At 36.6% G+C, this 24,779-nt stretch overlaps 1 protein-coding gene across 1 annotated transcript in view; it reads left to right on the top strand.

The window, feature by feature from the left end:
• LOC113074949 (GPI ethanolamine phosphate transferase 2-like) overlaps window positions 1-22,116 on the top strand; it is a 50,272-nt gene extending 28,156 nt beyond the window's left edge. Inside the window, exons 6-9 of the mRNA XM_026247651.1 lie at window positions 184-396; window positions 6,160-6,377; window positions 13,377-13,661; window positions 21,670-22,116. Coding sequence (XP_026103436.1) covers window positions 184-396; window positions 6,160-6,377; window positions 13,377-13,661; window positions 21,670-22,080 — 1,127 coding nt within the window. The 3' untranslated portion in view covers window positions 22,081-22,116. The remainder of the gene's footprint in view (window positions 1-183; window positions 397-6,159; window positions 6,378-13,376; window positions 13,662-21,669) is intronic.
• The last annotated feature ends 2,663 nt before the right edge of the window (window positions 22,117-24,779 follow it).

Here is a 24,779-nt window from a genome sequence, read left to right as displayed (position 1 = left end):
AAATGGATGGATGGGTGATGGATGCATATATTTATATATGGATGGATATAGATGTATTGAGGAATAGATGGATGGATTGATTGATTGATTGATTTCTTCTAAAACTCCAGAAAGTGCATGTCATGGACAGAAATGGACAGTTGCTGGTCAGTTAATGACACGTACTGTATCTTGCTGTTGTAGTGGGATTTGAGAAGCCAGGCGTCCTGGAGCAGGTGGATCTGACCCCCACCCTTGCACTCGGTCTGGGGTTACCCATCTCCAAGAACAGCGTGGGCCATTTGATTCCAGCAGTGTTTGAGGAGTTATCACTCAGAGAACAGCTGCGCCTCCTCCAGATCAATGGACACCAGCTCAGCCGCCTCCTACAGGACAGCAATCCCACCTTCCACAAGGGTGAGTTCACATGTGCAGAACAAAGCTAATGCACCCACACAGCCATGATCAGGCCACAAACTGTCTGAAGCATATTGCGAACACAAATAGCTGTTTGATTGGTGACCAAGAGTCAAGCAAGTGATTGGGCACTTTGAATGTGGGGAAAATGGTCTTAATGGATACATATTGGCTAGAATAAGCTGCAAAGTGGGTCAAACTTTATAACAATTGTCAAAAGTCAGATGGAGCATCAGAAGCAGCAGTGCGAGTTTAGGAGCCTCACAACCCACATGTTAATTAGCAATGATTGATTAGACACATGAATGTACCTTAAGCCCTTAATTGCCATGCAAAGAGAGCATTCAACAGGAAATGTAGCTGACCGGCATTAGTGTGAAGAAAATTCCATTATATCTGCATGCTATAGCACATGATTAGTAGAAAACCGGAATATATATATATATATATATATATATATATATATATATATATATATATATATATATATATATATATATATATATATATATATATATATATATATAAAACTATTTTAATATTAAATATGATTACATACTGTAAATAATACTAAAATAACAGAATCAGGGTCTCTCAGAGTGTGCATCACACTACACTTAGCTACTGTCTAGGGTTTTTGTCTCAAAAAGGCAATCTTCGCTATGCTTTAGTTTTCAGTCCAGTTTTGTTTTCCTGTTTTGCTGCTTTAGTAACAAGCTCATGAAGCACTGTCAGCAACCCGCCATAAGAGCATGAGATTGAGTACACCGACTGGGCCTTTAGAGCACTTTAGAAGTCGAAAATGTATACCCTTTAGCCCAAGCCTAGATGTGCGTGTGTGTTTGTGTGTCCTCTGCTGTCTCTTTAGCAGTTTGGTTGCATTTTCTCTCAGCAGGAAGCCTGGCCTCCCACAAATATCCATCTCTGGCTCATTCACTTCTCGCTTCTTGCAGTATTGAGAGTTCTGCTGGGTTATGAGGTGTGAGTGTGTTTATTCAGGGTTGGAGTGTTTGATGGTGATGTCTGCTGACATTTTCTCAGACTTATGTTGCTGTTTCTGGAAGAGTATGTCTCGTGTAGCCAGACATTTTGACTGTTGTTATAAATCTGATTCATAGCTTATTTGGGCCATGAACTGCCCATAAAATCAACCAGAAAAGTCCTTTGTTATTATTACTGCATGTATCTAATTGTTGTTAGCATAATAATAGATTGGCATTCAAATTAATGCACAGCAAAGTCTATCCATGAGCAGCTGCACAGATGCTGATGCATCCCACCGGATGATGATCTGCTTTTATGGTGGGAAGAAAATGCTAAGCCGGCGGAGCGTACACTTTGTTCACAGCTGTTCTCTGCTGTTCGAATAAGAACATGTGACTGGATGAAAATGTGATTTGATTTTATGTAAGCACTGCTAAGTTTACTGCATATACATAAACAGTCTAATTTTCAAATTACTTTTTTTTTTTCATGCAAATGGGTTATTTAATTTTAATTATTATATATATATATATATATATATATATATATATATATATATATATATTTTTTTTTAAGATAAAGCATAGGTTGTTGAAATAAGTTAACTTTGAAATGCTTATCGGTAACACTGTTAAATAAAAATAAATATTTAATCTAATGTACATGTCATAGTTATTGTTAACATTTTATAAGTACTTGAGTACAGCATTAAAAATATATATATCTACTATTTAATAAAATTAGATCTGGGTATCAAACATTGTTATAATTTTTTGTGCCTGTTAGTTTTACTTTTTTATGTGATGATTAGGGCCTGGTAAGTCCTAAACAAATGACACAAAATCCCTTAGTTCTTGTTCTTCCTAAAGGTCCTTATGTTCTGAATCTGCACTCTAACTTCTGGAAATTGCGTAAAGTCGGCCAATCATTTCAAAGCTTATGATTTCAGCCGACTCTTGATATTTTTTTGTATAGAATATGCATTGGACATCGAGCTTCCCCTCTTTCACCAGCGCTCAAGTGAAGGTTCGAGAGGCGTGTGGAGGTTGAAATCTGATTGATGAGGACGATACTTTGCCACAACCCACTTTCGTCCTTACAATTTCTGAAGGAGATTCTAAAATATGAGATTGTTAGAGGTCATCTCTTCAGTCTCTGTGTGACATACACACAGAAATTACCTCACTTCACCCATGCCTGTCTCGCTGTCTTTAGAGTGTGTAAAAACTTCTCCATCATGCCTTTGCAGCCTAATGAAGCACTTAATTAAATTGTGGATAAATGATTGTGATTAAGCGGAGAATCATTCATCAGAGTGTTTCTAAGCACATTTACCTGAAAGCGAGACGTCGGAGGTTTTCTCCAGATAACACTTTTCCCTCGGTAAGACGCTGAGAGCTCAAGCTCCTGACGGCGCCCCATTAAAATGCAACATGCAGCAGAACCCTGAGTCACACTAGAGATCTTGACCTGCTTTTCCCGGTGTGTGTATGAAGCAGAGGCAGTGCTCTAAATCTCCATACTAGCATACTGCAATATACAGTAAATACTGTAGTGCATTCATTTGTTTGTTAGCATTTTATAGCATTTTCTCATATAGCTATTTTATATATAACTTTACTAGATACTGTACAAATAGTGATAGTGTCATGTCATTCCGAAACACCCATAGGTGTTCCCTTTTGTGCCAGTTTCAGCACTTTCACCCTGAATGCATTATGAACTGCATTATTAAGCACAGCCTGAGCACACACACACACACACACACACACACACACAGATCTTTATTAATATAGCTCAGTAAATAAAAGCCCAGGTCCACTTAAACCAGAGAGGATCTTCACAGACCCTCATCTACACAAATGAGTGATAACTCCACCATCAGACTCATTCAAAGGTTTATTGAAAAGCATTTTAATGGAAAGTGACGCAGGCGTTCTGAGGAGGATCTCAGAGAGGCTAATGTGTGAGGAGACATCCGTCATCATGACAAGATGATGCCGAATCCTGCGCTGGCCAGATGCAGAGACACTGACCCGCCATCCACACACACACATATGCATACACATATGCGGACACACGGGTCCTGCTGTATGCTGCAATTGGTTTGAAGAGCTCTACTGATTTCCCGTCTGTTTAGTGTGTGTGTCAGCACTAGTCCGATCTGTTTCTGAAACACACACAAAAGTGTGAGGCTAAAGAGTGTGTGTGTGTGTGTGTGTGTGAGAGAGAGAGAGAGAGAGAGTTGTAACATTAGAACTATCGATCTATCGCTCTGTCTGTCATTATGTCTGTCTGTTTCAGCGTCTGCCCATCTATCCATCCATGCCTCTGACTTTTTGTCTGTCTGCTTCCCTCTCCCTTCTCTTTCCTTGTTTTCTTTCTTGTTTCCAGCTGTAAATATTATATTCATGAATAATCCCCATTATTCCTGGAGCAGGAGAGGCTCATCCCAGCGGATGCACTGCTTGGCTTTTCTCTAACTCTCCTTTTCTTTGATCAATGCTGTGAATTAAACTTTCATTATTAAGCAGATGCCGGTGTGTCTAAGGATGGACCATTTTCAATTTTCAAGGTTTCTCATTGCTGTAACACTATTATGTATCTCGCAGCTCTAATATGCATGACTTTCAGTTGATACTGTGGACGCAACACTATGATTCACTGTCATGACAGTTGACTTGGATTCATGAGCTAATTCAGCATAATCATATAATTGATTAATCACAGCCTCGGTTGTTTGTGTAATGACAATAGATGAACGTTCCAGCGAAGTGAATTCATTCATAAGAGGATAGATTCATGTGAAAATGCCTCTAATGTTCTGTTTTACCCTCTAACGCTCAGTAATCGTCCCATTCATCACTTCTTCTGTGGGTTAACGTGATCTCCGTCAGCAAATTACGTGTCGGTTTATCACCTTTCTGTCTGCTCGGGAAAGAAATGTTAAAGATTTCCAGGTTTCACATGGCCTGGAGGAATGTGTGGCTTTACATACCATCTGTCCTAAGTAGCATGCATGGTTAGAAATCATATTTGGGATGCATGATCATGCATACTATTTAGGACATATAGTATATGATCCAAAATCATAATAAGTTAAATAGTTAAACTATTAACTAAATCATAATAATTTAGGTTAAACAGTGCCCTCCACTAATATTGTCACCCTTGGTAAATATGACCAAGGTGGCTATGAGAATAAATCTGCATTGATTATCCCTTTGATCTTTAATAAAAATAATAATAATAATCACTAAATTTTAACCTTTCATTGAAGTCAAACAATTGAAAGTGCGGGGAGACTCACATTATGAAATTATTATTATTTTTTTCTCCAATGAATGTTGGCCACAATTATTGGCACCCCTATAATTTCTTATGAGTAAAATATCTAGTATATTCCCATTCGTATTTACAATATCAAGTATATTCCCATTCATATTTACATTTTTTTGCACACCAGAGTGACTAGGATCATAAAATTGTCCAGCTATGACTTCAGGGCACTGTATAGTAGTATGTGCTCATATAGGTTTATCCGGCTGATTTTTGCATGCAGTAAACATTATGAACAACCCGATTGCTCTACAGATTTAGAGTTCATGTGCAACTTTTTTCAGTTGCCATGGCAGTTTCAGTTAATATAGAATTTTAGGGTAATTCATTTAGCATCCATTAGTTATTTAGCATCCATTAGTGCCTTAAGTTAATTTGGCTAGTAATTTAAAGTAATTCATTTTGTGCATCATAACAGTTTGCAAGAGGCTTATTGCATAAAGATGTAATTTTAAGTGCATGCTCTTAAAGTATGCAAATTGCAATGCAGCCTGTATGCATTCATGGACATTAATTGCACATCAATTTGGGCTGAGAAATTACCATGCAAAAGATCATTTAAATTCATTATTGTATTAAATGAGAAAAGTAGAGCATGCTCAATGCAAAAAAAAAAAAAAAAAAAAAAAAAAGATGGAAGTTTAGAAAAAAGTATTTTAATTCAACAAGGCAGTGGTCATGACATTGTTTTCAGAAGCTGCTTCTGAAGTGGCATTTAGGTATATTTACACAGACTATTCAGAGGTTGCTTGAATTTAAGTTGCATGGGTTTTAGTAACAAACAAGGAGGCAAGGGTTTCCTTCAAATCTGTGTTATTGTTATTCCAATAGCTGATTTTAACATGCTGACACTTTAGCATTCACTAACTTGCTCAACAACCTGTTTGTCTGTAAGACTGTAGAAGCTGTCTGTTCATGCCTAATGCGTTTTTAGTGGCACTCAGACACCTTTCAAAAAGCCGTTTGTGTCCCATACTTGGGTCAAGTTTGTTTCCCGTTGTGTGCGTGTCATTCTTCACAGCATCAGGCTCAGAGGTGGGGAGAGACACGTATAGAAAGAGAGAGGCACAGAGCGAGACGGAGGTGTCCTGTAGTGAAGTGTCTGGGCGGTATGAGGCAGACGTGCCAGTTAGCTCCCTCTGAGATCCTGCTGTGAAGGCCCTTAGTGTATGTCTGCTTTAAAACACAGCCAGCAGACACCTGCTTCTTATGCAACAGCTTCCTACAACACTTTGGCTCTGTTTCAAAACCCAGTGAGCATTTTAAGGCATTATATGTGAAGGCTGTTATGAAGATAAATATGTCATCTAAAACACCTTCCCATGGCCAGCATCACATTTATTCTTTGGTGAAGTTAATGGCATTCTCTCTCATGTTCTGTTTTTTTCTCTGGCATTGTTCATGTCTTTTTAAATGTTCCTGTGTTTTCCCTCGTCACAGAGGCCGGTTACGAGCAGTTTCGGGTGGCGGAGAAATCTCACGGAAGCTGGTTGAAGCTCTATTTGGATGGAAACACGTCAGAGGTTCTGAGTAACATGGGCAAGAAGGTTCTCAAACAGTATCTGGAGGCTCTGAAGGCCATGAGTTCAGCTCTGAGCAAACAGCTGGGCAAATACGACATGTACTCCATGATCATGGGCATGATCTTCATACTGCAGGTGAGATCCGTTTAAACCTGAAGACGCCACATTTCATTTCTCGGGAATGAAAACGAGGCTGTAATTGCATCACTCACAGACTTGTTTTTGTTCACAAAGTATGCCGTCTACTCGAACTAAACTTTATTCAAGGTTTTGGCTGTAAAGGTCAGTCTGATTCACTCTTAAAGCACTTCACATTTTTAACAGGCAGGTTTTGCTTCAGCTATGGTAATTTCACATCTATATTCAGGCAGGTTTTGGCAGATCCTCATCATTTCCGAACACGTGCTCCTCCATGACTATCACTAGCTGAAACTAAAGCATTTAACACTTCATAAAACTCATTTCCTGGTGCGGCGTGAATTTGGAAGGTGTATGTTCTGTGTCATTAAAATTACACGGGAAAGCAGTTTTAGCCAGTAATAAGAAAATTAAATATTTAGCCTGTTAATTCTCTTTCCGAATCTACTGGCAGCCTTTTCAAGAGACAATGCATATTACTCTTTTTCCAATATTTTCCAGGAAATTTTGAGTGAAATAAATTTGTAAAATAAACACATTTAAAATACATACAGTGTAAGTAATACAGTATAAAAAAAATTTTATTTTATTTTTTTATGTAGAAAATGCAGTGATCATTCATACATCAAATTATGTTATTTAATTAAAAATACAATAAAAACGTGAAATGTTATTACAATTTCAAATAGTTGTTTAAAAAAAAAAAAAAAATGTATGTAATTTATTCCTGCGGTCAACGCTGAATTTTCAGCACCATTTATCCAGTCTTCAGTGTCACATAATCCTTCAGAAATAACTATAATGTGATGCTTTTCTGCTCAAGAAACATTTCTGATTATTATCAATGTTGAAAGAGCTTTACTCCTTAATATTCCTTGTGGAAACTCAGATTTTATGATGAAACGAAACCGTGATTCATTCTTTTCAGGATTCATTCTTTTGTTTTTTAATAAAATATTTTTTAACATTAGAAATGTCTTAACTGATGATTTAATGTATCCATGTTACATAAAAGTATTAATTTCTTCCAAAACGAAAATTTTCTCGGCCCCAAACATTTGAATGGTTCTGTACTCTTAATTTGCCACCGTTCTTTTGAACACATTATATATTTATATTGCCATCATATCACCAATTAGCCACCAGTTCTCTCAATATCACCAGTTGCCATTGAAAATATATCATTTCAACTAGTTTTAAGCTAAAGGTTTTAGCTGCTAATCTTAAATCCAAAAATGAATTGTAAATGGATTAAATTGCCTTAAAGCGTGTGTAAAGAGTTTAATGGTTTACTGCTTGGTGTTTGTTGTTTACTGTGATGCCTTTGTCATTCTGTTTTACTCTGCTCCATTTAGGAGAAAACATAAACCTTCGAAAGAATAGATGTGTGACCCTTGAGAAAACAGTGGTCATTTCACTCAAGATTACAGTGAAATAAACAAGAAGTTTTGTGTGAAACCTATTTCCAGAACTCTGACTAGCACACAGCACAACCGCACCTTACAGTTTAGGTTTTCAGTATTTCTGTTTGATTCTTTTTCTTCCGTCGGCTGATAACAAGGCTAATGGCGGTTTAGGCGTGAGTTGAGAAAGGAGTTCGGAGGTCTTACAGTGGTGTGAAGGAGGATCAGTGTCTGAGTTTGAAGGACTGCGCTCTCTCGTCTCATTTACAGCCCTTACCCTGCCAACTCATTATGAGCTTAATTAGTCCCTCTCTTCTCTCTAATTAACAATAAAGAGCTCGCCAGCCGTCATGGCAGAGTTCAGATCCAGCCTGGTGCGGGTTGCTGGAGAAGCAGGATTCATTACGTCAGCCTCTCAGTTTTGGATTTGGGTTTCCACTGTTTTCTTATTTCCTCAAGTCAACATGGAATCAAAACTCACCCTGTTTGCTTTCCTAATACAAGTTCCTGGTCGCATTTGCAACATTTATCTTTTCTTGAGCTCTTTTCAAAGCTAGGTTGTTCAGTTTGTACTTTTAGAGGACTGTGGTGCAACAAACTCAACACTGCAAGCACGTAATTCAGCTACTGGTATTAGACTGTCAGTATGCTAAAACCCTCTCTGAGATGATGCATCTCTAAATTCACCCCTTTAAAGCTGCGCTGCTACAGCCATCAAAGCATCGCTTTTCAAACAAATTCACCACCTTCAAGAATAAACACAGTAATTGTGTTTAGTCAGACGTCAAATCACCTGTCGTAAGTGATGTTGCCGTTATTATGCACAATCCACAACTCTCCGTTTATTTCCAAAAACTATGATAGTTCTGTGAAATAAAAGATTATAGTTATTTATTTGTTATAGTTATTTAGCCTGTCTATTTGTTCAGTGTCTGTCAGATGCCCTATTTAATGTGCAATTGATGTCTACATTTCAAAAGTTTGAGGTTTGGAAATATTTATTTATTTGCTTTGAATTATTTTTTCAAATAAATGCTGTTCTTTTGAACTTTCTTGAATCAGAGAATCCTGAAAAAAGACATTTCCACAAAAATGTTAGTATTTTCTTTTTTATTCAAGCAGAAAATTCTGGTTTGTATGGAGCCCCTAAAGAGACCTTTGCAAAAATAAAAAATAGACAGACTTTCCAGTGCGCACAAGAAATGTTTTGCGAGCTCCCGTGTTACAGTTTCCAGTCGTGTCTCTATCTGCCATCTTACAACGAAAAAATAAATAGCTACACTGGAAATTGAAACTGAATGCATGTGAAAGTTTCTCGTGCGCACATTAATGTCTGTGTGTTTTTTATTTTTGCAATGGCCCCTTAAGGGGCTCCGTAGTATTGAACCACAGGAATAAGTAGAATTTTTTAAAAATATTCAAAAAGATAACAATTAATTAAAATTGTAATAATATTTTTTACTGTATTTTAGATCAATTAAATGCAGCTTTGCTGAGCAAAAGTATGGAAACTAGTGTCCACCATGGAATAAAAAAAACTTAAAACTATGAAGTTTATATTACACAATTCAAACTTTTTTTTTCTCAGAATTGTGATTACAATTTTTTTTTATCAGAACTGCATGTAAAAAAGTATGAGTTGGGAGTTCAAAAGTTGGAATTACTTTTTTTGTTGAAAATATATAGTTTGATCATGACAGCTCTCTGAATATTTTAGCATGGTGATGGATATGACTATATTCATGTATTTTGATCTGCTACACCATTGCTGCTTCCCCCTGTTGGTTATTGCTGCAGTTGTAGATTATTGCTGCTGCTCCAAGCAAGTACAGGAACTTGCTACTGCCAATGCATACGGCGATATGTTGCCATGAGTATTTAAGACATAATGCTGCTGCACAAATAGCATATAAAATAACCTGTAGAAGATCTATACAGGTGGAGCTGGGGAAGGTGGAGGGTTTCAGAGAAACTCCTAAGAGCGCGCTGCAGGAATCTCTAGTGAATGCTAGCCATCCATATAAATGCAAGGCAGTATAAGCTAATTGGCTGCATATGCAGAATGAACCAGTCAGCTTGTGCCAAGTTGTTTAACTCTGTGAATATCATCCATTACGTTAACAACCATTAGCATGCATCTAGGGTTTCATGACTAAACTACAGTATATATTTATTGTCTCTATTAAGACCTTAATAGATCTGTTCTGTTGATCTGATTCAACAGAAAATACAAATGACTTGACCATGTTAACATATTTTCCAGTCCTCAATGAGGAACAGAGACCAGGGTTTCTCAATCTCATGTGACTCACTGGATGCCCTCAAACCTTCTGACATTCTCCCCATCCCAGTGGATACTGTGTCCTTTAGATCTCATTGACCGGGTGAGGTATCAACTCTAGTACTTCAATAATGGATTGCACTTAGCAAATACAGCTGTTGAACTGTGGCAGGAAAAGGTCTTTAGTTCACACTCACAAATAGAGTAGTGTGTATCAAATGCGGTGATTTCATCCAGTCTACAGGCCTGTGGAAAGGGATCACAACCACCGAAGATGAACAGTGTTATAATGTTTCCTCCCTAAAGCTATGAAATATATTAAATTAATCTGATTGATGCTTATAAAGATGTTTTAGTAACACTTTACAGTAAGGTCCCATTAGCTAACAGTAGTTAATCCCTTAACTAAAATGCTCTAATAATGAGCAATCCATTTGTTACGGTATTTATTCATCTTTCTTAACATTACTGTTTCCTTGTTGTCTCCTGAGAGCCAATTCCACATAAATTAATAGCAAAGCGTCTCCCCAGAGTCAAACCAACAACAAATACACATCTGAAACAAAACTTTTCAGATGACTTCTCTGCAGTTTCGTTGTGTAAATGGGGCGGCTGTTATTCAGAATGATAAAACCAAATTCATTGTCAACTACTGAAAACCTGCAATTAAAATCAAAATGAAATGGGGTTTACAAAGCATTGTGAAGTATTTCAAAAAGATGTTGAACAAGAAAAATAAAATGAAATGTAAAAATACATATTTTTTCATCTAATCTAATTAGATTTTCTTTTTTTTTCAGAAATGCAAGCTTGATTATATAAAACATTATATTAAATATATGTAAAAAAAAAAGATGTAATTTTAAATTATATAATTAAATATGTAGATTTAATAATATCATATATACAAAATAGCTTTTTTTATTAGTATTTTTAATTCTTGATTAGTAGTTTCTTGATTTATTTTAGTTATTTATTTTTTGCATTGTGAACAACTCCTCCTTTCTGGCAATGCAAGCTTGATATAATATATCTAATATATTTAATAATACAGTATATAGTATTTAAAAATATATATTAGATAGATTGGATGGATGGATGGATGGATGGATGGATCAATCTTGCTAACAAGACTATAGTGTTGCTGACTGTGAGGATGTAAGTTTACATGCTTGATGAATTGAACAGCTGCTTTAACCAGCAAACTGCCAAAAAGGTCTACACCATAATGAAATGCACCAATTAGTTTAGTCACTGTGTTGGACAAAAGGTCAAAATAAACGAGAAGTGTTGTCGAAAAAAGGTACAACAATAGCTGTTACTTCCCGAGCAGCCTTAGAGTACTCCAGAGGTTGCCAAAAACAGTGGGTAATTTGCTCTGTAATTTTTACACCGGCTGTGTGAGAAATACACAGACGTGTTCAATTTGGATGGGATTGAAATCACAAAGTGCAGCTGGGAAACAAATTGACCTGATCTAGAGAACTAGTCCTGTCCAAATAGAGGAGAAAGGTGTGGAAATGAGCATGGTGGCGTCATCCGAAAACACAAGTCATTTCACAGAGTTAGCTAATAATGCCTTCTGCAAATATCAGGAGAAACAAACTTTGCAATAGCTGACATAGTCAATAAATAAATTAAAATAATACTTTTACAGCATTTATTCTTCTTGGCTATTTTTATACTTTTGTACAGCAAGGATGCATTTAAATTGATTAAAAGTGACAACAGCGCGATGTCTGTTTCAAATACATTTTGTTCATTTGAACTAAACAAGTGTGACTGTTTTATCAAAAAATATGAAGCAGCAGAACTGTTTTTCAACTTTGATAATAATGATAAATGTTTGTTGAGCAGCAGCGAATCAGCATATTAGCATGATTTCTGGAGAATCATGTGACTAAAGACTATATTAGTATTATTTCACAATATTATTTCACAGTATTACTGGTTTTACTGTACTTTTAATCAAACAAATGCAGCCTTAGTGAACACCTTTTGAACAGTAGTGTATGCGGAGACATTTTTATAATTTCAAGTTAAATAATAACATTGGTATGAACATGAACTAAAAATATATAATATACTTATATGTTAACATTAAGGTTTTGCCATAATTGCTGTTCATTGTTGGTTCATAACAACTCATACCATAAATGGGCATTATGAAAGTAAATATGGATAATTATGCTTTCGTGTTAAACATATTATTGTTTTTCCTTTTGTGTCTCCACCAAAATATCTGATTGAGGCCAGAATTATTATTTTTTTTAATCCTGTTTTCCAGCCTCTTATTGTTCACGTATTCTATTGGCTCTTAATGCTAAATCTAGTTCCCACAAAACTTTTATCTTAGATGATCTGCAGTTTGTGTCTTTTCTCTGTTAAATATTAACGTGGCGGTTTCTGACCCTCCGATCTCAAACATCACTCAAGTGCAAATGTAACATCCCGTCGAGACGTCAACGAAGACAGCCGTGAGCGAGAGAGCCGGATGGGGACAAGAAAAGAGCGAGAGTGTTTCAAAGCCAGCGTTTGACTGTCGGTGCATTGTTGGGAGTCTGAGGCAAGGACACGTCAGCGTGTGTCTTTTCTTAAAGCCTTGCTCTCCTGCTTTTATCAGAAATCTCTCAGAGAGTGAGAGATCTGGATTCACTTCTTAGCTGTCATTGCAATCGACAGTTCTCTGCAAAGAAAAAGCTGAACATGCATTAGCACTAGGTTTCCTGTCAGTTGTGTTTCTAAAGCAGTTAACAGGTTTTCTACAGTAAATAACCTTTACATTCCTTATAATTCTTTCTTCAGGCTTGTTTATGAATACATGTTCTAATGTAGAGCTGCAGACAAACTCCTCATTAATTTACCATAAGCCCAGTCTATACTGTGTGTGCGTGTATATATATATATATATATATATATAGTGTCTGCAAACCCAGATTACAAAATGATGGACAGGCAGAGATAATTTCTGATTGGCTTAAAACTTCCAGATTCTTCTTTTTGCTGTTCACAGGGTCTTTTGTGGCCATATAGATATGTGTTTTTTCTCAGGACACCTATTTCAGTGACATCTGCCAGGGAAGTTTTATGAGCGATATTCCCTGAAAATCACTTACAGGAGCTTTAATACCCGGTGTAAACCGCTGTCGGTCTCAAATGGCAGTTTGTGATGGCATAACCCGAGATAAATTCTAATACAAGCGGTAGACAGAGCCCTTGTGTGTGCGTGTGTGTGTGTGTGTAGTTGAACCTCTCTCTCTCTCTCTCTCTCTCTCTCTCTCTCTCTCTCTCTCTCTCTCTCTCTCTCTCCAGGTGCTGTTTTGTCTGATGTTGGCCATGCCAGAGGCTTTGAGCAGGGAGGCCGTTGTGGATGTCCCACTGGCGTCGTCTCTGCTCTCTTTGCCCTTTTACCTGTTGTGTCTTTTTGGCTCGGCTCTTCACGTACTGGTCTGCACCTCCACTGGGGGCACATGCTACCTCTGCTCTCTCCCTTGGGTCCTAGTGTTCACCGTCATCCTCTTGTCCTCCGCCTTCACATGTGCTCTGGTTAGCATGGCAGCGAGGAGGATGCCGGCCAGCAACAAGACCCCTGCTAAGGTGAGTGAAAAAGTTTCTGTGCCATGTGCATCACCTAATATTTCCCCTTAGACGGTTTGGTGAAATAAACACACAATTACACTGAAATAAAGCACAACAGTTGGGTTCTGGAAGTAAAAATGCCATGCATACTCCCCATTAACTTTTGACAATAACTAATAAACCTTTAAAGAAAGACCTGTTGTGAGCTCTGAGCCTGAAGCTAAATATTTGTGAAATTATAATGTTTAATTGCAGAATTTATGGCGAAAACTACATTACCCATGATGTTGTACAAAAAAAATGCAACCAACCATACATTTGCATCTCCAAAAGAGCTCCATCTATTTTAGTGAAGCAAAAAGCTGCATTAGTAAGAAAAAAAGACTTTTAAACTTAACCGTTGCTTCCAGCTAAAATATGAGACCAAAATCAATAATAACGCTTCCTTCAGTAAAATAGTCTGTGCCCTGTTGTTCTCTAACATCAGAATCCACACACACCTTTGTTTGGAAATGTTTTCACTTGTAAAAACTGCTTGATCTATGCATATTTCTCTCCTGATTCAGACGAGATTACCTTTTCACTGGAGAAAGCAGTATTATGGATTATGGGCTTGTATTTTAGCCAGAAGAAATGGTTTGAAGTAAAATGCTGTCAATTGATTAATCTCATATTAATCAGACATCAAATTTGACTGAGAAATGACCCACAAAAGTGATTTTAAAGCCATTATTGTGTTATATGAGAAAAGCCTAAAATATTACAAAAAGTAGATTTAGAAAGTTTTTTTTCTTTTCTTTTCATTTTCTGTTTTCTTATTAATTGTTTTCTTATTAATAAAATATTATTAATATGGATATTTTTTTCTTCAGATTTTGTAAATATGAAATGATTTTTGAATGAAATGATTTTCTAAATTAGAAAACAAAAACGCCAGTAGTTGGCGGGAAATGTCTAAATGAATAAATCGTTCATTCAGTCATTCGTTCATTTGATTCGTTCAAACAGCTGATTCATTCAGAAATGAAGTAAATGACTCTCTTTATTATTGGGCCATTGGATCATTGATTCACTTGATTCATTCAGAAATTTTGTATTGCTTGGAGATGCACAACAAAATCTTGTCTAAACTTTAACAATATTAACTTCTTATTTACTGAACTGTTGTATAAAGTCAATATCACATTTGCACGTGCTACTCTGAAGAGAGCAGGCGGCTCTGCATGCTTTCAGGTAGGGTGCATTAATTGTGTTAAACATTTTAATGCATTATTTTTTTCCATGATTAATGTGTAAAATCGACAGCCCTAGTTAGAAGTCCTTAATGATTATCCCTGTCATCGTTACTCATCATCACTAGTGTCCAGTAAAGAAACCATGACCTAGAGAAAGTGAATAAAAAGGGCCTTTTGTACTATTTAGTGACAAATCATTTCTTTACAAAATGATGCCCCTCGTCTTCCATTGGTAGTACAAACAGAATTTGACATGTCGGACCACTCAAATAAACAAAGCAATGTTTTACCACCATGTTTACTGTCTTTACGCTTTTCAGGGAAGTCAACTTGTGAATGTGTCTTGTCGTTGTCTCAGCACATTAGGCTGTGATGGGAGAAAGTTTTCAGATTTGCCAAAATGGCACTACGCTGAATTGAAGAGACACAGAGGAGAGGAATTCTTGAATAAAGTTGTTATTTTTGTTTTCTTCGTGTACAAAAAGTATTGTCGCCGCTTCATAACGTTACGGTTGAATCACTGATGGCAGATGGACTATTCTGATGATGCTTTTCATACTTTCCAGGACCTTGACACTGTTATTTATGAGCGAAGCTTTTACGGGTTTGGAACCCTTTAAGAAACTTTGTTAGCTTCAGATTGAGCTGCTGTTTTGGGCTCCATGATGAATGTGAGATGAGAATATGACCATCAGATCAGGGATAGAAATGTCTTTTCATCAGCAAAGTTTATAACGTTAGTAGTCTCACAAAAACATTCGGGTCATACTTTTCCACAAAATCATACGAAAATCATCCACACAGGCAAAGGGCTCATGGATTTAAAAAAAAGAATTTGCTCCAGAGTTAATGAGATAAGAAGAGGACACCTTTTAATTACCTCTTTACAGGAAAGAAAGATCTCCCTCTCTCTCTTTCTGTGGCACGCAGTAGAACATTGCTGACAGTCAGATGTGAGAATCAACAGAATGATCATTAGGCATGAAATAAGGCAAGGCAGTGACTGTAAGAGCCGAGTGAAAGTTTTCCAGCATCACTCCTCGATTCCCAGTTGAGTTCCTGTCACCTTCCACCTTCCAGCAGGCTGTTTGTCATTTGAAGAATCAGTCGTGCTCAATATTTCATGAGCAGGTTTTCGCTCCGGTTTCCATCTCTGGTGGCAAGAGCTCAGTTTCATGCACAGGGAATATGTTGGGCTCTAAATTAAATGCTGGTTTTTAGGAGCATTAATGTTGAATAAAGAGAAATGATCCACCCTGGGTCCTCTTCAAGGGGACGTATCATGGAAATCAGGATTCTTGGGCTTGTTTGATGTACCGTGTGTGCTAGAGAGTGACACACACTTGAGTACTACAGCGATGATCATTCAGGAAAACTCACTAATGATTTATGTGATCGGTGATGATGGCATATTGAGGTTAGGATAGCAGTTTTATCAGCTCACGCATTCCCTGGCATCAAATCCTATAGGAAATAAGCTACGAAAACACATTTAATGAAACCTACACTGCGAAACGACTCATTTAGACATTTTTGTGGTTGTGACCTGTAAACTTTATTACTCATTTAGAAAATCTGATACTGTTTTGGGTGCAGGAGTCCATTTCTTTGGTTGGACAACAGTAGCACAATATTTGTGCAATGTCATGTTTTTTAATAAAATAATAAATAATAATAAAAAAAAAAGGGGGAAAGGAAGCAAAAAAAGTTGTTGAAGTAAAAAAAAAAAAAAAAAAAATATATATATATATATATAATATTGTATATTATATATATTGTGCTTTATTTTAAAATGTTATTATCATTAACAGTTTAAAACATTTTAACATAAAATAGAAAATACTATTCCTAATGTTTTTTATACTGTACAAATTGTATTTTCTGTCGCCCTACACCAACCTTACACCTGAACCTCCAGGAGACAGTTGGCTGTATTTCACATTAATTCTCCATATAATGGGCTCTCCCAGGATTCAGGTCAATTTGACAGAAATTTGAGTTACTCCCACATGTGTGACAGTGACCCCTCAGCAGATACCTGTGAGACACAGGTGAAGTGAATCATGGGATTGACGCAAGTTGCTCATGATTGACACTAACCTCCCTCACTGATGGCTTATTGGTACTGTGAGATCAGTCGAAATTAGAGAATGATGATCATTCTAAAAGCATTAAGGATTAATACTTAAATCAGTGTCAAAAGAATCTTGTTTCCATGACAGAAACTTTTGTGTATTGCATTTTTTTTTTCATTGGCAGGACATATGTTTTTAATACATTCAAGTTTATAATAATAATACAAAAAATATAATAATAATAATAATTATAGTAATATACAAAAATCATTGTAACAAAAACAGTTCTTGTTTCAAAGGTGATTCCAGCAGATGTGGGTTGTGTCTGTATTTCACGTTCCTTGCTGTTGGGAATTCTGGCACAGCGTTTAATTAGTATGCATTAATTGCCTCCTGATCAATTAGTGCTGCTGTCATCTTTGTTAATAGAGATGTTTACTCGACACTTCAGAGGGAGTTTTGTTTTTCATTATAATCCAAAGCCCAAAAGTTCCTCTCACTCTGATAAGACCGCATCTCTCAGTTCTGCATGTGTTTTCAAATGTGCTCATTTGCATATTCTTAAGTTTTTTTTTAATCTTTGTTCAAAATGTAATAACATACTCCTTTCTGAAAGAGCATTTTTTATATATAAAAGAGGTTATTTTAAGTTCTGGTCACTGAAAGGTTCTTTGTGGAAACAAAATGGTTGTTCTTTGGAATCACAGCAAATCACAGCAAATGAACGGATACATGCATACATTCCTTTTTGGAACCTTTATTTTTTATAATGTACTTATTGACCAATATTTGGTAATTTTTTTTCTTATTGTTGTACTATAACGGAGTCAAAAAGCCTAATCTATTAATAAAATTGATGCACTCTATGAAATTACACTTTGATTTGACATTTTGTAGAATTTTTTTTTCATTTTTATTCAATTTTAAATAATAACTTAATTTAAAAAATAATTTTATCACACCTTCAAATCCCAAAAAATTACAATGATAACAAATTTCCCTCTATTCATATTTTTGTTGAATAATTGATTAAAAGAAAGCAAATTTTATATTGACTGTATTAATAGGCACTGTTTCAAAGAGTTTTCTTGTCAAAATATGTCAAAAAAGCAAACAATTTCTCTGTGACGTTCTTATTTTTATTAGTGTTAATTGCGTTAACGAAAACTATGACGAAAAGTATTTTCCCCTGATGAAAACGAGACGATAATAAGATCAATAAAAGATAACTGAGACTAAATGATCATGTAATATCCTTGATGAAAAAAACGAGACTAAAATGTAGTTAAAAGAACGAAAACTTTACCAAAACCTTTTTATTTTTGTTGAAAAAAGTAGAGCCAAAACATTGCAGACTGCTGGACAAAACTCTTTTATGTGAGTGTTCATATTTGCGGTTGCCAGATATCAAGACCTTAAATAAGAGCTTTTAAGTTAAAAGGATGTGTAATTTTCCCAGCTTTTGCTTTATCCAATCTGGCAACCATTCATTCAGACATAGTCTCAGAAAAATGGTTTCAGGAGTCTCATTTTTCATGCTATCTTCAGATTTGAAATAGAAACTCATGAGACATGTGGCTTTCAACCCATTACTTTTCTAGATGCTCCAGGACTGATTTCATGTATTTTTATATCAAATTAAAAAACATTTCAGTGTGGTAAAAAAAATTCAAGGCACTTCAGTGTCTATAACTTGTAATATTTTTGAGCATTATCAACTCTGGTTGATAAAAAGTTCTTTCCAAAGACACCGACATTATGTGTGTAACAAAAATAAGTAAGGAACTGTTGCAATTTTAAATTAGGCAGGGCACTTTCAGCTGTGACTTCTATAATGGGGGGGTCTGGTTAAAAGGTTAAACTAAACAGTTGACTAAATATGCTAAAAAAACGCAGTTACATTTGACACAGGACTAAGACTAAATTAAAAATAGCTGACAAAATCAACACTTATTTTTATTCAGTTTAGATTAATTCCATTATGAAACATGCAATGTACGCTTCAGTCCCTAATGACTAAAAGTGCTTTTCTTCCTAAATAAAGAATCTGTGCTACTCGCATTACAGAAGTAAAATAGGCTGTAAATGCTGTTTCATGTTGACCTCAAAAACAGCAAAAGCAGGCTGTTTAATTGGATGGGTCAGAGAGAGAGAGAGAGAGATAGTGAGAGGGGGTGTAAAATGCTCGTGAAAAACCCATTTACAGTGCAGAAGGCGTAACATTATAAGTGGACTTCAGGGAAAGCATAAAATACTGTACATTATGTCTACTTTTAAAGAAACAAACAGGCTGTTTAGTTGCACGTGAGCTGATGGTCAGACACACACACACACACACACACATACACACCGACATTCATCCTGTCGTCAGAGGGAATTTCTTTCTGTTTTTGGATAAGTATATAGATAAGCGTGCGTGAGCCTCTTAGCTCAGAGCTCGTTCCTGCAATGATGAAACCATGAGAGACCTGGACGCAGCCCAGAAAACAAACTCCTGATGCATTTGTGCTGCTTTTGGATCATGGATCCAAATACTCCCTTCGATGTGAGCGACAATATGAAAAAGCAAAGAGAGACGGTTTGCACAGAAATGAGAAGCGAGGGCGAGTTTGTCCCAGACGGTGTTTACACAAACACCAGTTGCTTACACAATCCATTCCCCCGCCGGGTGACTTCCACCCAGGTGTTGCCCGAGTGATGTATGGGAGGAAACGGTTGCCGTGGCGAGGCCTTGTCACACTGGTGAGATGTGACCGGTCCCCATGGTAACACACATCAAGGCTGCACATGGTCGTATCCATCATGACCAGCGACACACACACACACACAATCAGCCACAGAGCGACCAATTAGTATTGCATTATCAGAGCAAACGGTGTGCTGTTGAGATGCTGTTTATCAGAAATACTGTCTGTAGTTTGAACAGCACATTTAGCTTCAGTAATGTGAGGGAAACTGAATTTTCACTGGAAGTAAAGTAGGGAGGGACTAGAGCTGGATGATTAAACGTTTATGATAATTATCACAATAATAACTGAATAAAATGATAATATTGTTTATGTGCCAATGCCATGACATGAGCAGTGTGTGTGTGTGTGTGTGTGTGTGTGTTTTATTGCACTGGCAGATATTGTCATTTTAACTCGATTACACCTAGTGAAAAAATCTGCCACTGCAGTATAACGACCATATAGCCATGATTCTGCATCCACCCACAATACTGTGACATCATGCAAACACCACTCACATTATGTTCACAAAAATATAATATACATATAAATTAATATTTTTTTGTCGGCTGTGCGGCTGCAATTAGAAGAAAAGAAAAATAGTTTCAGAATGCAAAAGATTATGATTACATTGAAATTAAATATGATGAAAACAAACATTTGTGTCTTCAGAATAGCAGGCAGTGAATCATTCATAATGAGATCAGAAGCATGTATTAAGATTGACTGATTTTGATCACTTGCCGTGGTGTGTGATTGTGGTTCTGAAGAAATCGACCAGTGTACAGGAATGTGTGTGTGTGTGTGTGTGGCTGTTAGCACTTTCCGTTTGAGTCAACACTGCTCTACATTTAGTCACTGTGGGAAACGCTTACAACATGTGCTCTCACGTCTGTTTGTGTGTGTGTGTGTGTGTGTGTTTGTATGTTAGCTCAGGGCTCTACACATCAAAGTGCTGTCTGTAGAGTTGTTTTACAGTGGTGGACAGCGGTGACTTCAGTGTCAGCAGCGTTTTACTGTCGCAAACTGTCCGATTTTTCAGTTATTTGTGTTTTTTGCCCTTTTCAACTCTCACTGCTTCACCTTTTCCAATTCATTTCTCTATCTATGCTTCACATCTGCTTGTATTGTTTTTTTGTTTTGTTTTTTGCAAACTTTTGTCTATATGGATGATGCCATACATTATGTGTTGATGAAGGGATGTTTGGAGTGAATGTGTTGCAACAATTGGAGCCACAGCAAGCTCTTGCTGTGAAAAACTTTCTTTGGTACATGTATCATGAATGCATTTATCATTTGTGCTCTTCAGAAGAAACAGCTATTTTTTTGTCCTGGAAAAATAAATGCATCTTGGTTTTTCACAAAAATATGAAGCAGCACAACTGTTTTCAACATTTATTATATGAAATGTTTCTTGAGCAGCAAATCAGCATAATAGAATGATTTCTGAAGGATAATGGGACACTGAAGACTGAAAATTCAGCTTTGCATCACAGGAATACATTTAACAATATATTCACAAAGAAAACTGATGTTATAAATGAAAAAAAAAAAGATATTTCTAAATTTTCTGGTATTACCGTATTCTTTAAAGACATTTAAAAAAAAAAGGAATCCTACCACCTCAAGTCCATCTCAGAAGCTCAATAGAATAGAAATAATCTATAAATCTTCTGATTAAACCTATATTTCATTCAGTACTGAAAATTATATTAATAAAACTAGTTCAATCGGTACCTGATTAATGTGTTTTTGCTGTGTATTTTCTGTGTTTCACCTCAGCAAACTGGACTGGAATCAACAATTTTCTTTGATTATAAAGAGTTTCTGTCTGTGTAAATCTCCAAATCAGTCACTTATGAGGCTCCATTACTGTTATTATACTGCCTTACAAGCTAGCTCTCTAGCAGAGAGTAGTAAACAGCAAGGCAGCTCACTAGGTTTGAAACAAGGAGGCTAATAGTAACCTCCCTCTCTCTCATTCCAGGGCTCTGACTGGACTCTGTCGGAGTTGGACGCTCTGTTGCTGATCGGTACGGTGGGTCACACCTTGAGTTTGGGTTCCAGCAGCTTCATAGAGGAGGAGCACCAGACCTGGTACTTCCTGCTCAACACGCTGTGCCTGGCCATCTTCCAGGACGTCTGCAGGAAGTACTTCAGGGAACAGAGGCATCGAGGTGAGGAACGGGACGAGGGGCCTTTGCTTCCCTCCAGCACGGAAGAAGGACCATCATTCTCCCCGGCGGTGGAGCTGGGAATGAGTTCGGGCTCAGAGAAGTGGCTGGCGCTGGCGACCCCACTGCTGACCTTGACCTGCTGCCGCCTGCTGAGGTCACTGAATCAGACCGGGGTGCAGTGGGCGCACCTGCCCGACTTTGGACACTGGCTCAACAGGTGAGAACACAGAGACATCATGTTCGCATTTGAGTCCTTATTTATCTTAGGTAACATTTTAATAAATTCATTATAAATCATTTTGGATTATTCATTTTTAAGCATGTTATATTAAGTATATTTAGCTGGAAATAAGGTTCCTGATGAAAAGTTTACAGTTACTTAATACCAGTTGCAACAGATACTAAACTAATACCATTGAGATATCTTTCTTATTCTTCCTTACCTTTCTTGGTTCTTATTAAAGGGATAGTTGACCCCAAAATTACATTTCTGTCATTAATTCCTTCATGTCTATTCAACCCAAGAAATTATTTAATAAAATAATTAATTTTGTTTTCTTTCCACACAAACTATTCTCGTAGCTTCATAAATCGGGGTTGAACCCCTGATGTCACATGGACTATTTTAATGAAGTCCTTACTACCTTTCTGGGCCTTGATGGTATCAGTTGCATTGCTGTCAATACAGAGTCAGAAAGCTCATGTATTTAGCTTTTAATAACTTTTTGATATCAAGCATGTCCACAGTAGCCAGTATTTTACAATAGCCATGTCTGATTTGACTGATTTGGATGTTAAGTTTAAACTTTTTAAGGAAGAGCAAAAGCTCACCGCTATTAAGGAAGAGAAAGGAATGGAATACTGCATGCGGAGTCTTTCTCTCTTGATTATTGTGTTTCCATTATCGTTTTATAAAACTAAAATTCAGTGAACCGCACTGTCCTAATAACTGGAGCTGTTTTCAGTCATTTTTGAGGATGTGCTGCTCTGCTCTGAACCGTAGTGAGACGTCTGATGTCTGCATAGGGAGGTAATGGTGCATTCACACTGACCGCGATTAAATCACCGGAGGTTGTCGGGTCACTGCACCGCTTGTTGCTCGTAGGCGTTTCAGCTCGACAGCAGGATTGAACCGTGCCTGTCATATCATACAGTCTCTGTCACTCAAAATGAAGCTGTGGTGGAAGATGATCAGTGAACATCAAGTGCTCTGGTCTGTTCCTCAAACAAGACTGTCATGTGACTTCAGAAGCCTCGTGTTATTGAATTAATGTTCACAGCCTCTGAATCTCACAGTCTTTGGTTTTATATCTGAGAGAAGGATTCTGGACTCTCTTTTGGGTTTATATTCAGACTGCCTGCAGACTTTTTGGCTAGTGAAAAGACACCGCAAAGAAGTTTTAATATATTCGTCATTTTTATTGTGCATTTTAATCGGCATTATAATAACCAATACAACTCTTTTCAAGATTCTTTTCTCACACCGCAGGACTGTTTAAGTATCTGGTAGAATCGTAATAATGACCAAACTAGTCTGCATAACAGTTCTGTTTGTGAATATGTTATTTGTCAGCTAATCGGATGCCTTCTTGCAGTCTGTTGGATAAATGTCCTCCAAACTTCCAGCGTTTAAACACCCTTCATCTCGGGCGATTACATTTGTTCTCTCCTGCGTGTTGTGATCCATGAGTCTCTCTAACACACGTACACACACTTACAGCCAGATGGTACAGCGCTGGTCTCTGCCAGGATTATTTCTACCCCATTAGCCAGTATCCAACCGGTCAGCCAATCAGAAACCAGCTTGGTCTCACACAAAGACCCTCAAGAGTAAATACACACAGAAATTGCCAACATCCGAAAATTTTCCTCCATTTTTTTTTTTTTTTTGCTCTGTGTTTAGTAACTTTATCCCTGTGTAAATTTGTACATAGGTTAACAATCAGCTAACATTTGAATAACATTTCTGCTTACTTTTGTTCATAAACAGTTGCGAGGCCCATATGCTACACTTTTTGAGGTTTCTGGAATTGTAAATTAGTTTTACATGACCAGTTTCTCAGAGTCTCAACATCACATGACATCCATCTGATAAAAAACAAAATGGCAAGTGTTTTCTTGTTGTGCTTCTGATTGGTTAATTTTACAAAATTTTTGAAATTTTTGCCCCAAGCAAAATCTGTTTATTTTCTGTTTTCTGAGTTATGTCTGGTGGATGAAATGATAATGTAATTTTTGTTGACTTCTTAATTTTTTATTCTATGCCATCATCTGACACTTTCTTTTGAACGTGATTATGTAAATGCATTTTTACCAATTTTTAAATAAGTCTCATCTGTTCACCAAAGCTGTATTTATTTGATTGAAATTACAGTAAAAACAATAAAATTGTGGAATATTAGAATATAGCTCCGTGTCCTGTACATATGGTTGATTTCAGTTCAAATGTATAAAAAGGCCATGTAATTAATATATGAAATATTATATAAAATTCAATGCTCTATTTAGAATCAAACTATTTGTTTTATTTAATAGTTAACTTTCTTTATTAGTTTTTTATTTGTCCATTTCTTTAGTTTTCTTCTTTATTGTCGTGACATTTTGTCTCATTCCAAACTGTCTTTATCCCTGTTGTTTATTTTATCCTTTTGCTTACTCTTCCATTAATCTGTTCCTGTTCTTTTGTTTACTCAGTTGTTCATTTGTACACTCTTTCTTTTCTTAGTTTGGCCATTATGTTCTTTTTTTTGTTGTTCTCTGTTTGTTAGTTCTTTTGATCATTATTTTATCTAATTTTCTCAACAATACAGCATTATTTGATCATGCATAATGTATTAAAATCAAGTAACATTGTGAAGTATTGTGTGCAGCTATATTTTATATGAATGCTGCGATAATATATATATATATATACAGTATT

Source organism: Carassius auratus, unplaced genomic scaffold (assembly GCF_003368295.1).
Source record: "Carassius auratus strain Wakin unplaced genomic scaffold, ASM336829v1 scaf_tig00015876, whole genome shotgun sequence".
Lineage (NCBI taxonomy): Eukaryota > Metazoa > Chordata > Actinopteri > Cypriniformes > Cyprinidae > Carassius > Carassius auratus.
The sequence above is the reverse complement of the archived record's forward strand: the minus strand, read 5'-3'. Positions and strand labels throughout refer to the sequence as shown.